Source organism: Ctenopharyngodon idella, chromosome 20 (assembly GCF_019924925.1).
Source record: "Ctenopharyngodon idella isolate HZGC_01 chromosome 20, HZGC01, whole genome shotgun sequence".
Taxonomy (NCBI): Eukaryota; Metazoa; Chordata; class Actinopteri; order Cypriniformes; family Xenocyprididae; genus Ctenopharyngodon; species Ctenopharyngodon idella.
Genome location: NC_067239.1, coordinates 30792718 through 30805895, shown reverse-complemented (window position 1 = coordinate 30805895; position 13178 = coordinate 30792718). Strand labels below are relative to the sequence as shown.

Sequence of the window (13178 nt, the reverse complement as noted above, 5' to 3'; positions counted from 1 at the left end):
TTTAAAAAGATAAAAAAATTCCCAACAAATTTTGCAGTGGAAAAATTTGCAGTGTTTTTAATTAGTTCAGGTCATTAATATCCAGGTTTTTAGTGTTACTTAGAATTGACAATGAATTTAACATAAAATGTTCTCACCCATAAGTGGTTTTATAATTTATATAAGTAAATACTGAGTAACCATTGGGGCTCTCAAGCAATGCCGATTAATTTACAGGTGCAATGCTACGGTGGCCTTCTGGCCGACACAACACAAAGATATCGTCGTCTGAGACCGCAAAGTGAAGCAATGAGGTTTCTTCTAACAAAGAATGGTCTCTGCTTCTAATAAACCAGATGACGATTACTACTACTACTGCTTTGTGCATATTCCACATAGTGATGATGCAAGCTGCCTCTAATAACAAACGATTTAGAAGAACAACAACATAGTGACGAAACGCGCTCTGTAGAGTGTTTGTCCGTTTGGGGCTGCTGTAGAAACATGTCGGCGCATGGAGGGGGAACCCGCGGTGTATGAGATAGAAATGGCTCATTCTAAGGTAATAAAAACATAACGGTTCATAACATGTAAGGTCTTTATACACCACTGAAACATAGTTATGTATATTATATTGCATTTCTGTCAATAGATCCTCACAAATTTTACACATTGCACCTTTAAAATTAAGTGCTATTAATCATATTTGCTGAGGAAAAACAATCAAACTTAGACATTTGTTTAGTTCCCCCCCCCCCAACAAAACCTTGTTTGTGTCAAAATATTTTAGTTCATTCACTTTGAATTCAGAAATTGATTCAAAATGATTAAATGAGAATTTTTTGGGGGTGGTACTGACAAATTTCACGACTTGCGATTCATAAGCTTGCAATTCGATTGGATATATACATGGTTAAGTCACGTTAATTTTTCTCAAGGAATTTTTTTTTCTCAACAAGTAAACTAGGCCTACTGGAAAACCTGTCAGCTGGTATTTATTAAAGTTTTACAACTGAATGTAAGGGCGTTTTTATAATAATAACAACGTTATAATAACTTATTAGAGTAAAAATAAATTATGTAATAGTGCTTTTTTTGCAAAATGCTTCTCGGGTACATTTTTCTCGTTAACTATTCCATTTTTGGACACTGGATGACTTTTCTGAGGTAAATGTAATATGACATTGTTTACTATCTGTTTTATCCACGGTTCGACTAAAACACTGATTGAGCGATTCCATGAGACATGTTTCAGTAAGTTCTGGATTTTTCAACATACCCTCTGATGTTCATTCATGTTCATTTTGTGCTGTAACTAGTAGTAAAGCGCGGAAGAGATAATCGTGCTGTGCTGCTTGAACTTAGGCGCTACAGCGATCTGTCACGACACATTTAAGAGCGCCGGTATTGTTTGAATTTCATAATAATACTTACAAAATTTGAAAGCTGAGACCTTGTTTCATATTAAAGTAACCTGCTCATTTTTGTCTTGTCTGTCAGCATACTGTCCTGTCCTCTTTGCTTACATGAGGCGTGAGAGTAAATTTCGATTTAGTTTTAGTCAGTCACTAAAATGCCATTTAGTTGTAGTCATATTTTAGTCATTTGAATTGTTTTAGTCGACTAAAATTAAAACAATTAAGAAGACTAAAATCTAATGCATTTAGTTAAATTGTAATGCATCAATTAAGCGTTTCTCAGAAATTTCCAAACTCATTGTATACTCCTGAAGAAAACATCAACCTGTTAATATGAATATTAAGGTTTGAACATGCAATACAGACACAGATTTAACTGCTGTGACATATAACATTAAATTTACATTAAATAAATAAAAAATATCACAAAGAAACAAGAACATGTTCTTCTTTTTAATTGATTCATTCTTTATAACAACTTGCATACATTCTTCATTCTTTCAAGCAGAGATAGTTCTTTAAAAAAAGATCCTTATTAAAGTTATTCAGTCAAGAACACGGAGTGATTTTCTCTTTTTCTTTTGTTGTTTGATTAACAATGACAGACAGCAGCAGGTTATTAGATATCCGTCACTTTAAGGTTGAATGCACGGATCCAATACACTGATACACATCCGATATCCTCCCAACTGTTTAGGTTCACTTACGACAACCCCGTGTTTACGTGAACACTCACCAAAATGGACATTTTGATAATTTTTTGTGTATTTGTCAATTCAAGCACAGAAAGACGCAAAAGAGAGCTCAATTCAGTACTCGTACGCTGTCTGAGAGGCGGCTTTGCGTGTGCGCACAGAAAACCGAACTCAATTGAGCTCTCTTTCACGCCATAATGCTTTTCAGCCATCCATGTCTGCCCTTCTCTTTCTCCATTTACATCTTATGAGACATCCAGCAAGTGACGTTAATTGTGCGCATCTACCATGCAGGATCGGTTGACTGACTGGATTTCTTCCCAAATTGTCCCTAACATTTTCGTCTCGTTTTTATTAGTTGGCGAAAATGTCAATAGATTTTCGTCCTAGTTTTTCAAAACTGGTTTTTATTTCGTTTTTGTCAGTGAAAAAATGAAAATTGGCATGAGAAGAGCGTCAAATGCGTGACACGCTGAACATGTGACAGTTGAAAAAATAGATGGAAAAGAATACAAAACTTCCAACAACTTTCCAGAATTTTACTGAGATTGAAGTAGAGCGAGAAACATTTTAATTCACCAAAAATTACAATAGCAAAATCAAAAGTTTTCACTCTGCATGGTTGAATCAGCTGAAATAGTTGTGATGGGTTAAAAGGTTTTAAAGGCCACCGGTTAAAAACAAAATCAGGTTTTCACTGCTTTATAATGTTTTCACTTCTGTAAATGTTAATTTGCTGCAATGTCACTGGTTGGCTGCTACCATGCAAAAACAGTATTTGAGACCATTTCTGCACTGAAGGAGTTGTTGGTCCATTTTTTCATCTAGTCCTCTGTTTTGGCTTCCATTTCCTCTGCGTCGTCATCGCCGTCCACCTCTGCGTTCTCTCGCTCCAAACGCTCAAGCTGTCGCTGCAGTTCTGTTTCATCTGTGTCTGTGACCACTTTGGGCTGACCAAAAAAATTATTCGTTCAAGAATCGAACATCACAAATGATTCTGACAGGTCTAAGCTCAAAAACATTTTGGTGTAAAATCTTGTCAACTTGTGTTTGTTACTTAAAGATCAAGTATATTCTGTGCTATTTAGTACATTTATGATGCTCTTAAAGTTTCTCACCTCCATCTGGACATTGAAGACTCCTCGTTTCTCCTCAATCCGCTCCTTTATGGCAGTCATGGCCTGGTTGAGCACCGACAGACCCTCTGTGCGCTCCAGAGTCGTGGTGGTCATGACATACCGTGGTGGTGCGATCAGATTTATCTAAAGAAAAAATGACACACGTTTCTAATTACAGAATCTGCAGATCATGAACTGGTACTGAAACATACAGCAGAATTTAACGGAAGAACACACCTTGATAGGCATGGCCTCTGTGGAGCAGTTTAGTCCCGCCCTCAGAGCGTCTTTAACAGCATCAATGCCTTCATATCCATAACACGCCACCTCAATGTCTGTAGATGGGTTAAAATGAACTTTATGCTAAACATACATGAATGCATATATAAGATGGTGACCAAAATAGTTTTTTCTTCTTTTAACCTTGTTGCAATTAAAAAACACTATAAATGAAAAAGCTTTGCTTTGTAATTTATTTCTGTGATCAAAGGTGAATATTCAGCATCATTACTCCAGTCTTCAGTGTCACATGATCCTTCAGAAATCATTCTAATATGATGATTTGGATTCTTTGATGAATAGAGAGTTCAAAAGAACAGCATTTATTTGAAATAGAATCTTTTGTAACATTATAAATGTCTTTACTGTCACTGTAAGCTGGTGTGTGGTAGGCGTTCTGGCACAATATGGCTGCCGTCGCATCATCCAGGTTGATGCTGCACATTGGTGCGTACAAATACAAAATAATCCACGCAATTATTAGTGAATTAGACCCAATGTTCTTCTGCAAAATGCATGCAGTTTTGTTTTATAACCATTAGAGGGCCAAAAGTTACATAGTGTACCTTTAAATAAATAAAAGTTTTAGTAAGTGCCTGTTATGGTTGTGGATTAGTTTAAATAAATAAATATGAAATAAGAACAAATAAAATACTAAAATACATGAGGAATTATTTTATTTTCAACATTAAATATTAAAAAAAAAAAAGGTAAATTAAAATACTTTAAATTATTTTCATTAGAGCTATCTGTATTGTGAATAGTGCAATAATTTTTTGTAATAAAATACCAGCTCTTATTTTGACGGCCTGTGGAGTGAGCCGTCTGTTGATGTTGTCGATGAGCACGTTCCTCTCTTCCTCATTCAGATCCAAACCATCCAGGATGGCGGGATCACTGTAAATAAAAAAAGAAAGCAAGCTAAACATTGTTCATATTCAGTTTAAAGTCTTACTCTGTGTTTATGCTGCATTCACGCCATGTTATAATTACCGTAATTATGAGATGACAACATGTGACGTTCTACTCGGAGCTGTTCACGTCCTTGGACTCGGAATTATGAGATTCTATGGCAACACTATCAATGCCAATATGAATCAGGTGGTACAGCAGTCAAATGGTACAAGTCGGAGCGCTCCGAAAATTCGTAACACGTGTTTTACAAATCGTAATTACGGTAATTACGAGACGGCATGAACGCACCTTTCTTGCTCGAGCACTTACGACACAGCTTGTTTGAAGACGTCATAGGCGCCGTATCCAGGTTTCTTGTATTTCTCGTCAAACACCCATGCGGTGCGCTGGAACAAACTCTCCAACTGCTCGTCCTTAGTGTACTCCAACACTTCAGCGACATGCCGTAGAATACTGTACACCTGCAGCACAACAACATTCTCAAACCACAAAAAAATTTAATTTTACTTTCCTTTAAAAAAGAAATACTCACGGTTTTAGATTTGGTGAATTTATCTTCACACTTGATGGCTTCTTCCGGAGACACTCTTCTCTTGGACAAATCTATGTATCCTGTTGAAGAAAAACAATCACAAATTGGCCAAATGAATTAAAACACTTATGCTACATTAGACGTGCCAAAATACAGTAATACGATGTGTCGCGATATTGAACATGTATGGTAATGTTATCGTGGTCAAAATACAGTAAATAATTTCTTATTACGAATTATTTCGATTTTTAGAATGCATTTTAGAATACTTTTCCATCAGCCAGTTATAATTTACAACACTTCGTCACAGAGGCGTGGTCAAGACCCAGAACAAAACCAAGAGCCACACAGCAAAATCATCAGTGTTAAAAGTGTTTATATGTGTCCACACTACAGGGTGTTAAAGTAACACTGAATGAGTGTATGAGTTAATGAGATAGTCAAGCAATTAATCGAGGAATGACTGAGCATTAGTGATGAACACCTGCTGTTAACAAGCAGAAACACTGAAGGAAAGGGAAACAGCAAGAACAGACAAGCGATTAATCGAGAAATGATTGAGAATTAGTGATGAACACCTGCTGTTAACAAGCAGAAACACTGAAGAGAAACAGCAAGAACAGACAAAAGAGATGAGCAGAAACACAGGATCTACAACTGACTTCCAGCCAATGCCTTAGATAAATCAACTTAAGATAAAAGAAGAATCCCGTAAAACAGCATTACCAGCTTCATTGATTACAAACAAGTTTGTCTTTATTTCTGTCATACATCTACAAAAGTTCTTAATGAGAATTAACAGAGGATTAGATGTTGATGTTTTATTAAAAATGTTTTGTTTGATTTGATTGTTTAATGTTAGCTTTATTCTGGCTGCTGTACCTGTGTGTTTATAAGACGCTTAATCATCTCAATTATCTCATTATCTCCAATACTTATTCAGGGGCCATTTACACGACACCGTTTTCAACTAAAAGCTGAAAACTTTTTATGTGTTTTGAATGGTTCTGGTTTTTGTCTTCGAGGGTCTGGTCTTGACCACACCTCTTGGTTATGTAAGACTGGTCTTGATTACACCCATGCTCTGATATAATCAACCCCAACACCGATGAAACGAGTGAAGGAGACGCGCTGAATAAAAATGCACATTCACTCTCTGACAGTAGATGGCGCTGATGAAACAGCAGAAAGGCAGCCGTAACCGTACTTATTGAATTAACAGGCTATTTATTTTACCCTTCTCTTTGTCCACTCTGATGACCACCACGCATTCATTGCGGCCAATGCGGATGAGTTTGTTGATGGAGCGGATGCGCCTGCGCGACAGCTCGCTCAGCAGGATCATGCCCTCAATGTTGTTATACTCCAGCAGACTGACATACGCGCCCATCTCGGCAATGGAGCGCACATTCACCATCACCACATCCTCCACCTCCGGGAAACGGTGCTGGTAAAACCTACAGCTGAGGCCCGGCATCTCTACACAAGAAAAACAACATGAGCTGGGATCATTTCGAAATACTAGTGCTTCTTTAATGAGCATGGGACAAACTGCATTAATTTTTAACAGATCTGAAGTCTGATTTGTTTACATTTGTCTATTATTGATATATAGTCTATTGGTTCTCAGTCTTTTAGTTGACACGGAAACCCAAATGTGATCATCCTTGCTCTGAAAAGGCAGCTATATATTTTCATCTATAAAGATCCAGTTTATGCTGTAAAAAAAAAAATAAAAAAAAATAAAAATATATATATATATATATATTATTACAAATGTGTAAAATATGATTGGGAAAATAGTTAGTTTCTTAATTAAATTACATTGGTTTTTACATTATAGTTACAATACGTTTTTTCCCTACTCACCATAGTACTGTACTATGTATTATTTTATTTTAATCCAATTTTCAATTATTAATTTTAATCAATTTATTTTAATCAATTGTATACTTTATTTTAATCTCATTTATATTATTTTAATATCATTTTTATTTATTTATCTCTAATTGTTTCATTATTTATTTAAATCACATTTAATTCACATTTTAATCTTATGTCTATCATTATTATTTTTTACACAGTGTTTCTCTTAACTTTTCCACAGACCCCAGTTTGAAAACCCCTGGTCTAATGTATTCTGTATGTTATAAATAATATATTGTAAACTGTATGTGTAGTAGTTTATGTTCAGTGTTGGACTGCTGACATAATTTACACAATGTTTACATATCTATCTATATAGCTATTCAACTGTCGGTCTATAGATACATCATTTCTGCATAGCTGAGCAAATGAGCGCATGCGGCACATGCTGTATGACAGCAGCAATTAAACACTCATATCATCCGAAACATGAGCTTAACATGAGCCGAACCATCACGGATATAAAGGTAACTCAATCCCACCTGACAGGTGTCACAAACGGCTCACTTTAAACCCTTTAAATATCTAGAAACTGTAGTGTTTCTGCGAGCGTTAGTTGGCCATTGATCCTGCGATCCGAGAAAGAATGAAGCGAGCAGTAACCAGTGAACAACAGGGATGTTGCATCAATACGGTCTTACTTCAAAATAAAAGTCACTTACTTTATATTAGTGTTGTGTGGTTATTCTGGTGCAACTTCACAAAATCAACACGGTACATGGAAGGAAAAAGCAAGTTTTTTTTTTTTTTTTAAACAATACCAGCACCACTTGTGATAAAATAATCAGAGTGTGGCTGAAAAAATAGTTTATTTTACCAACGCGTTTCCGCGCACAGGCCTCTATCAAATATTATTAAAGAGGATATTATATATAATTACATAGAAACCGATAACGTAAAAATACTGATTGTTTGTTGCTGTCGTTCTGGGTTTTACTGTTTAAAAAGTCTAAAATCATTTCTGAGAACACATTAAATCAGACGAGGCACCCTCAAAAGCTCTTAAAGTACAAGTAAAAATATAAATAAAACAAAGGGACAAATTATTTTTAGGGAGACAAAAACAAATTGCATTACTGTCATTTTGGAACGTGAATCCCGCTACGGACACGCACGGAAGTGACGCGACCAATCGCCGCCTTCTGGAGGAATCACATGACCTCCAGTCAGCTGATCATCAAATCCTGCGTCTTGTAGCTGGGGTCACAGCGATGATATTATAATCATTTAATCGTGATATTAAATAAACGAACACTATATTTGAGCTATCCATTTGACGGTTTCAACAGCAAAGCGTCTCAGTAGTTTGATATAGTGTTCAAATTAAAGAAGAAAGATGTCGGGAAAAGAACGGATCGACGTGTTTCCCTCTAGAATGTGAGTCGAATCAGATTAATTATTTTTAATCGTGCATCTATAAAGGGTCAAGGTTCCTAACTTTAGGAGTTTATGATTTTAGAAAGGAGTTAAAATCTCAAAGCACGAACTAAGATAATATTGAATCCGCTGGAGTCTTGCGTCATCTAGGATTTATGAATTTATCAAAGATAAAGAGTCAAAGAAAGCGTGTATATTACTCAAAATGTATATTTTATTTCTAAAGCAGCAATAATAAAATATAATGTATGTTATTTATCAGTGTACGTTATATCATTTGTCTCGTTTGAACTCTTTATGAAGGATGACAATATTTTAGATGTTTTTGTGGATTCATATAAATAATGTGAAACTAAATCGTGAAGTAATTTCAAGAGGACTCAAAAGAGGAAGTGATGTTATTCACAGTCATGTGAGCCCTTGACAGTCTACTGACCATAACCTAGAGATACTTAAAATACATAGTAAATATATAGGATACATTCAATTAATCATATCAGACATGCATTTTTAGAAAGTAAGATAAAACTGTTTGCTCAAATTGTCATAAATTTTCCTTAAATTTCCTGTGGTTTTTATATATTATGTTTTATGTATTTTTTTTATTGCATCAGGGCTCAGACCATTATGAAAGCTCGACTGAAAGGAGCTCAAACTGGCCGTAGTTTGCTGAAGAAGAAAGCTGACGCTCTGTCCATGCGATTTCGACAAATTCTTAGAAAAATAATTGAGGTATAACATCAAACCTAAGCTTTAATTTTAGATATCTGTATTTATAGTATTTGTTGACTTGTGTATTATTTGAGGTTTTTGAAACAATCATGTGACTCTCCAGACTAAGACTCTGATGGGAGAGGTGATGAGGGAAGCCGCCTTCTCATTAGCTGAGGCCAAATTTGCTGCTGGTGACTTCAGGTAGTTCATTCATTTCATTAAAGCAATGCTTTCATAAGAAGACGAATTGGGCAGCAGATCTCACTGAATGTGTTTGAATTCTGTCAGTACTACAGTCATTCAGAATGTGAACAAGGCCCAGGTGAAGGTCAGAGCAAAAAGGGACAATGTTGCAGGTTTGTTATCCATCCATCCATCCATCCCATTTAAATATAAAGAATTGTCAGATATCTCCTTTACGTTTACCTTTCTGTGTTTGTTCTCAGGAGTCACTCTTCCGGTGTTTGAGCATTACCAGGAGGGAGGAGACAGTAAGAATCCTGCTCACTTCATGTTTTAATAGGAAATACCCTTGGAAAAACTGTCAGATCGTTCAAACACATCAGTTTGATTTTCTCCTCTGTGCAGGTTATGAGCTCACTGGTCTGGCCAGAGGAGGAGAGCAGCTGTCTCGTCTGAAGAGAAACTACGCCAAAGCGGTCGAGCTTCTCGTAGAGCTGGCCTCGCTGCAGGTCAAACCACTACTAACGATTTCTATCCATATCCACAAAAGAAAATGTAGAAATCTCAGGTTTTTTTTGATGCAGAATATTTTTAATTGGTGTCTTTTGTGATTTATTCACATACAGACCTCTTTTGTGACGCTGGATGAGGCCATCAAGATCACAAATCGCCGTGTGAATGCCATTGAACATGGTGAGATCATCCTCTGAACGATGGCAAAACATTCAGGCTTGTTTTAAAGAAGATCTGTTATGCCCTTTTACAGTCTTGATTTTGTTTTTAGGTCTACTAGAACAAGTTTTCATGCTTGAATGTTCAAAAAACACCTTATTTTTCTCATATTTGTCATTGTTGCAGCTCCTCTCTTCCCAGTCTGTCAGTAACGCTCTGTTTAGTTTCTGTCTCTATGAAGCCCCTCCTTCTGAAAAGCACAATGTGCTCGGATTGGTCAGCTGGAGCAGTGTGTTGTGAATAGTCAACACACTACTAACTGACTCAACCAGGCCCCGCCCCTTTATTTTGCATATGCCTTGGGTGTGAATTTGTTTAAATGAGGAATATTGTGACGTGTTCGTTCCCGGAAGAAAACTCAAGACTACAATGGAGGCGTTTCAGTGACACTGATATAGAGGATAACTCCCGCTGGAGGGACTTTGTGCTTTAGGGCTTTGCAGAGCTTTTTCATGCTCAAACAGCAACACTAAAGAAAGTATAATAGGTCCTCTTCAAAAAAACAACTAAATCATGTGATGCTTGTGTGTTTTTCCTCTCAGTGATTATTCCCAGGATCGAGCGCACACTCACGTACATCATTACGGAGCTGGATGAACGGGAGCGAGAGGAGTTCTACAGGTGGGACTGCAGTGGAATATAGCGAGGTTATGTGACGACAATAGCTATGTTTACATGCACCCAAATAACCCGTAGATTGGAAAGAAGTGGTGTAGACCTGAAAAAATCTGATCAGTAGGAAAAAAACTAAGCATGTAAACACTTGAATATAATCTTCTCAATCCGATTTAAAAATACCTTGCACACATGCACAGTGCTGTGATGCATATGCCCTTACATAATAAGATCTCTGTTTACATACGTTTTACATCATACAAACGTGCATATGTTTAGTTATGTCTTATGAGTCTGCTTTGTGATCTTTGAAACATTTGCGAATCACCACTGATTCAGAGTGTGTGTAAAACTGCCAAAGTTAAAGGGTTAGTTCACCCAAAAATGAAAATAATGTCATTAATTACTCACAATCATGGCGTTCCACACCCGTAAGACCTTCGTTCATCTTCCGAACACAAATTAAGATATTTTTGTTGAAATCCGATGGCTCAGTGAGGCCTGCATAGCCAGCAATGACATTTCCTCTCTCAAGATCCATAAAGGTACTAAAAACATACTTAAATCAGTTCAAGTGAGTACAGTGGTTCAATATTAATATTATAAAGCGACGAGAATGTTTTTTGTGCGCCCAAAAAACTAAATAACTACTTATATAGTGATGGCCGATTTCAAAACACTGCTTCAGGAAGCTTCGGAGCGTTATGAATCAGCGTGTCGAATCATGATTCGGATTGCGTGTCAAACCGCCAAACTGCTGAAATCACGTGACTTTGGCGCTCCGAACCGCTGATTCGACACAAAAGATTCATAACGCTCCGAAGCTTCATGAAGCAGTGTTTTGAAATTGGAAATGGTTTTTTTTGGCACACAAAAAATATTCTCGTCGCTTTATAATATTAATATTGAACCACTGTACTCACATGAACTGATTTAAATATGTTTTTAGTACATTAATGGATTTTGAGAGAGGAAATGTCATTGCTGGCTATGGAGGCCTCACTGAGTCATCGGATTTCAACAAAAATATCTTAATTTGTGTTCTGAAGATGAATGAAGGTCTTACGGGTGTGAAACGACATGAGGGTGAGTAATTAATGACAGAATTTTCATTTTTGGGTGAACTAACCCTTTAAGGCTTCGTTATGTCATAACTGTTTTGAAACGGTTTGAAATTTCAATGGTTTGCCACTAGGGTGCGATGATCTCTGTGAACTCATGAACCAAAGGTTTTACCTGATCTTGGATCAGTTTGATACATTTGTAGACAATTTTAATGGCACAAGAGTTGCAGTTAATATTCTCTTTATTGGCCTGATTAACTAAGCTCTCCATAAAACAAGCCTACAAATTAATAAAATAACACATACATACACTTCATAATTAATGGTATTTGATGATTTGTTAATTGTATCTAAACACAACAATTTGCAGTTGGTTTGTAAAAGGTGTTTTTATGCATATTTTGGCTGAGTTTTTGTTGCATTTACACCGTTTTGATCAGCATGTGGCGTTTCGAGCGCTTTGAAACTGTGAATCATTTTGCGAAGCAATTGGCACAATTGATTCAAAGTTTCAAAAAGCTTAATTTCTCCCATTACTAGAGGAGACTGAATATTTGCTTAAAGCTGTTCTGACATAACAGTCAGCTTTTCTTTTAATATGTCATAAAGGCAAAAATGACAGTTATGCTCACAGTATTTCCAGTGACATTATTGCAGTGGCTTTATCAGGTTCTGAACGCATATGCGGAAGTTTTATTCACAATACATGCAATGCACAAGTAAATGAAAATCTCAATCAAATTTGTGTATGTTCAGATTTGTGTATATTCAGATATATATATATCTCACATAGAATGCTTTTAGCAGTCCAATTTAAATATTGAGTCAAAAGAATTATGAATATTCAGAATATCCACCAATCCTTTATTGCAGGCTTAAGAAGATCCAGGAGAAGAAGAAACAGCTCCGTGAGAGGACGGAGAAGGAGATCGCCAAGCGCTTGGCTGCTTTGGGCCCGATCTCGGAGCCCACGAACATGCTGAACGAAGAGGCCGACGAGGACCTGCTGTTTGAATGAGACCCTCAAACCAAGCGACCCACCCAGAAACCACATCATATTTATTCTTTGTGCCTGTAAGGCTGAGCTTTACATGTCTCGTGAAAAGAGAAAGCTCTTGTTTTGTGTATATGTTGGTGCTGTGTCACTGTTTTTGTTCAGGGTGAATAGAATATCAAAAACGCTGTAAAATGAGAAGGTCTGAATCCAGAAACCGTTTAACTAATGTAATGGTTTTTATGTCTGAACAGAAAAGAAATCCTGTAAAATACAGTAAAATGTGTATAAATGAATTCAAATGATCATTCCATGGAGTCGTGCACATTTTCTGACACTCGTTCTGCTTCCAGTCTTATTGCATGCATGTTTGAAATCAGTGTGATTTACTCCGTTAGCTAGTGAGAATATTCTGTGACGTATCTCTTTTGAGTTTGAGCAGAAGTACTTCAGTGTTGACACAATCCTTAACTAACATCAGCCCAGATTCTTCTACATCCCCAGTCTCTTCCGTGCAAGTGTGTACTCAAAACTCCTGTGAATTTAATTTCAATAAATGTTGTAAATGATCGTTTGCTGTTAATTATTTTGTATGATGTACACTGTTGAGGTGATGAGATTTCCTAGACTTTCATGC

At 36.6% G+C, this 13178-nt stretch overlaps 2 protein-coding genes across 3 annotated transcripts; one reads left to right on the top strand and one right to left on the bottom strand.

Moving 5' to 3' along the window:
• Positions 1-1837: 1837 nt before the first annotated feature.
• Positions 1838-7959, bottom strand: eif2s1b (eukaryotic translation initiation factor 2, subunit 1 alpha b). Of its 2 annotated transcripts, none has more exons than XM_051874676.1 (8): positions 7940-7959; positions 6173-6415; positions 4937-5016; positions 4714-4865; positions 4280-4386; positions 3448-3545; positions 3211-3354; positions 1838-3042 (listed from the first exon to the last, which is right to left on the bottom strand). In XM_051874676.1, the coding sequence occupies exons 2-8, from the start codon at positions 6411-6413 to the stop codon at positions 2917-2919; spliced, it is 948 nt and encodes a 315-aa protein (XP_051730636.1). In that variant the 5' UTR covers positions 6414-6415; positions 7940-7959; the 3' UTR covers positions 1838-2916. The 2 variants fall into 2 exon arrangements, with proteins under 2 accessions (XP_051730636.1, XP_051730635.1); XM_051874675.1 differs by lacking the exon at positions 7940-7959 and adding an exon at positions 7345-7505.
• A 38-nt stretch (positions 7960-7997) lies between these two features.
• atp6v1d (ATPase H+ transporting V1 subunit D) lies at positions 7998-13111 on the top strand. The gene is made up of 9 exons (XM_051874677.1): positions 7998-8239; positions 8854-8971; positions 9075-9154; positions 9242-9309; positions 9400-9444; positions 9542-9645; positions 9763-9829; positions 10411-10489; positions 12421-13111. The coding sequence occupies exons 1-9, from the start codon at positions 8199-8201 to the stop codon at positions 12563-12565; spliced, it is 747 nt and encodes a 248-aa protein (XP_051730637.1). The 5' UTR covers positions 7998-8198; the 3' UTR covers positions 12566-13111.
• The last annotated feature ends 67 nt before the right edge of the window (positions 13112-13178 follow it).

Coding starts and splice junctions, on each gene's coding strand:
- atp6v1d (XM_051874677.1), top strand. CDS start 8,199: ATGTCGGGAAAAGAACGGATCGACGTGTTTCCCTCTAGAAT. Junction 9,155..9,241: donor TTTGCTGCTGGTGACTTCAG/GTAGTTCATTCA, acceptor GAATTCTGTCAG/TACTACAGTCATTCAGAATG. Junction 9,830..10,410: donor TGTGAATGCCATTGAACATG/GTGAGATCATCC, acceptor TTTTCCTCTCAG/TGATTATTCCCAGGATCGAG.
- eif2s1b (XM_051874676.1), bottom strand. CDS start 6,413: ATGCCGGGCCTCAGCTGTAGGTTTTACCAGCACCGTTTCCCGGAGGTG. Junction 5,017..6,172: donor CAGAGTGGACAAAGAGAAGG/GTAAAATAAATA, acceptor TTTCTTCAACAG/GATACATAGATTTGTCCAAG. Junction 4,387..4,713: donor GTCTTCAAACAAGCTGTGTC/GTAAGTGCTCGA, acceptor TTTTATTTACAG/TGATCCCGCCATCCTGGATG.